The 2,121-nt window shown below is 61.1% G+C and overlaps 1 protein-coding gene across 1 annotated transcript in view; it reads right to left on the bottom strand.

The window, feature by feature from the left end:
* The window catches only part of LOC104505741 (collagen alpha-1(XVIII) chain-like), a gene marked incomplete at both ends in the record, with an annotated part of 7,827 nt that extends 6,672 nt beyond the window's left edge, over positions 1-1,155 (bottom strand). The window contains 7 exon segments of the mRNA XM_010146433.1: positions 1-158; positions 255-281; positions 368-471; positions 591-678; positions 681-737; positions 919-978; positions 1,072-1,155. The exon segment at positions 1-158 is cut by the window's left edge and continues 11 nt beyond it. Of these exon segments, the coding sequence (XP_010144735.1) occupies positions 1-158; positions 255-281; positions 368-471; positions 591-678; positions 681-737; positions 919-978; positions 1,072-1,155 (578 nt within the window).
* Positions 1,156-2,121: the final 966 nt, after the last annotated feature.

Raw genomic sequence — 2,121 nt, 5'->3', positions numbered from 1 at the left:
CTGCCGGGGGCTCCATCCCTGCCTGGTGGCCCTGGGGGACCAGTGACTTGCTCCACCACCGAGCTGTCAGCGTGCCGTGAGAGCGTCCCAGGGGGGCCAGGGTCGCCCGGCTCCCCTTTCTGGCCCTTGGAACCGGGGTACCCAAATCCGGCACTGCCCTGTGGAGGGGAGGGAAACGGGGATGGGTGTCATGTACCCAGGGGTGGCAGCTCAGGCAGGCATGGCTTTGTCCCAGCTCCCCCAGCAACGCTCACCTTAACACCCAGCTCTCCTTTCTCCCCCTGTGGAACAGACAAAGAGGAGCAGGTATCAAATGCAGACCCATCACTGGCATCCACGAGCCCCCGGGGTCTGCTTTCTCACCCACCTTTTCTCCCTTGACACTGCCCATCCCTATGATACCACCAGTCCCCGAGTCCCCTTTCAGGCCCCGTTCGCCCTTTTCCCCCTTTTCGCCTTTGGGGCCGGTGCCTGTGGGAAGGGAAAAGGGAGACGGTCATGCTCAGGGATGGCCGTTCTGCCACGTCCCCACTGGTGTGCCTCGGAGCCGACTGGCACAGTGAGGAAGGGGATGCTGCTGCCAGCGTTACCTCCCGCAGAGACCTGCAGCGTCTCCTCCGCTCTGGTCCTCTCGGCTTGCTGTGGGGGGCCCCCACCGCCCCCGGGGCCACCCGCCCCCCCCCCCCCGCCACAGGGGGAGAGGTGACGGGGACAGCATCCACCAGTCCTGGGACACCCTGTGCCAACAACAAAGGGACACCATGGCACCATTCACCTCCCCGTGCCCTCCCAAAAGGGACAGACACTAGGACCCCATGGGGCATCCCAGGACCTAGACCATAAAAGGAACCTAGCCCTCCTCATCCCAAAATCTTGGGGTCCCGTTGCCGAGTGCAGCGCCAGTGGGTACCAACTCACCCCAACTTTCCCCGAGGTTTGGTGTCCGCCTTCTGCCCCGCTGCCAAAATCACCAGAGACCTGTGTTTGCCCAGGGAAGAAGGGGCAAGGGGTGAGCCGGCGGCACGGGGCGGCAGACTCCTGGCCTGCCCCAGCCAGGCTGCCAGCACTCACCTCCTCGGTGTCGTCCTCCTCTTCCTCGCACTGGCGTTCAGCTGCTCGTGGGTCCCCTTTCAGCTTCAAGTCAGCAATCACCCCCTGGAAGGAAACGATGCCGAGGGCTGCCACAGACGGACGGGTGCCACGGATGGATGGGTGCCACGGATGGACGGGTGCCACGAGCCACCCCACGGCATGATGTGACCTGGAGTGCCACCCACCCACCACGTCCCTGAGCACTTCGTGTTCATTCACCTGGCACAGAGAGCACTCTCCATCTGAACATCCATGTCCCGGCACAGCGAGATTCCAACCTTTTTTTTTCCAGGAACAAGCCCTGTGCCGTCTCCAGCGCCAGGTGGGCTGAGTGGAGGTGGTGGCTGGGACCTCTCCAGCCAGACAGCAGTGTTTTGGCCGTGTTTCTCATTCCCCCTCTCCAGCGGGCTGCCCAGCCGCATATGGCTTCTCCGCCCCAAGCAAGGGCTGTGGGCTGATCCCAGCCCACCACAGCCCCTGTTTTGTATTTCTTAGGCCAATCCACACTTCCTTACCATTTATTTGGGAATTGCAAGCACTGCGCACATCCAAGCCGTTTGTTTATACAAGAAACCATCACAAATCCCTTCCTAAGGATGTTGCCTCCAGACGAAGCCCCATAGCAGAGCTACCTGTGCTCCCAGGAAGGCAGTATCCCTGATCGACCTGGGAGGGTGTGTGGGTACCAGCCTGAACCCCCTCAGCTCCCATGGTAAATGGGGGTCACCCAGCGCATCTCAGAGCCCAGCCCAGCCCCTTGCTGCTGGGATGGGACAAGGGGATGCTGCCCATCCCTCTGATCCCAGCGGGAAGGTGTCGGGGACCACGCTGGGAAGTGAGCTCGGAGAAGGCAGATACTTCCTGCTCAGTATGTCTTCTCTGGGCAAGACACCTAAAATAATATTTGGGCTCGCTTGAAAGCACAGCGCACCAAGTCCGGGAAAGAGGGCTGTGCTCAGGAAACATGATGGGCTTAAGAAAACAGGAATCAGGGGCAGTTACAGTTCATCTGAGTTGGCTATGATGTTA

Source organism: Eurypyga helias, unplaced genomic scaffold (genome assembly GCF_000690775.1).
Source record: "Eurypyga helias isolate BGI_N326 unplaced genomic scaffold, ASM69077v1 scaffold27252, whole genome shotgun sequence".
Taxonomy (NCBI): domain Eukaryota; kingdom Metazoa; phylum Chordata; class Aves; order Eurypygiformes; family Eurypygidae; genus Eurypyga; species Eurypyga helias.
This window is presented reverse-complemented; position numbering and strand designations above follow the sequence as displayed.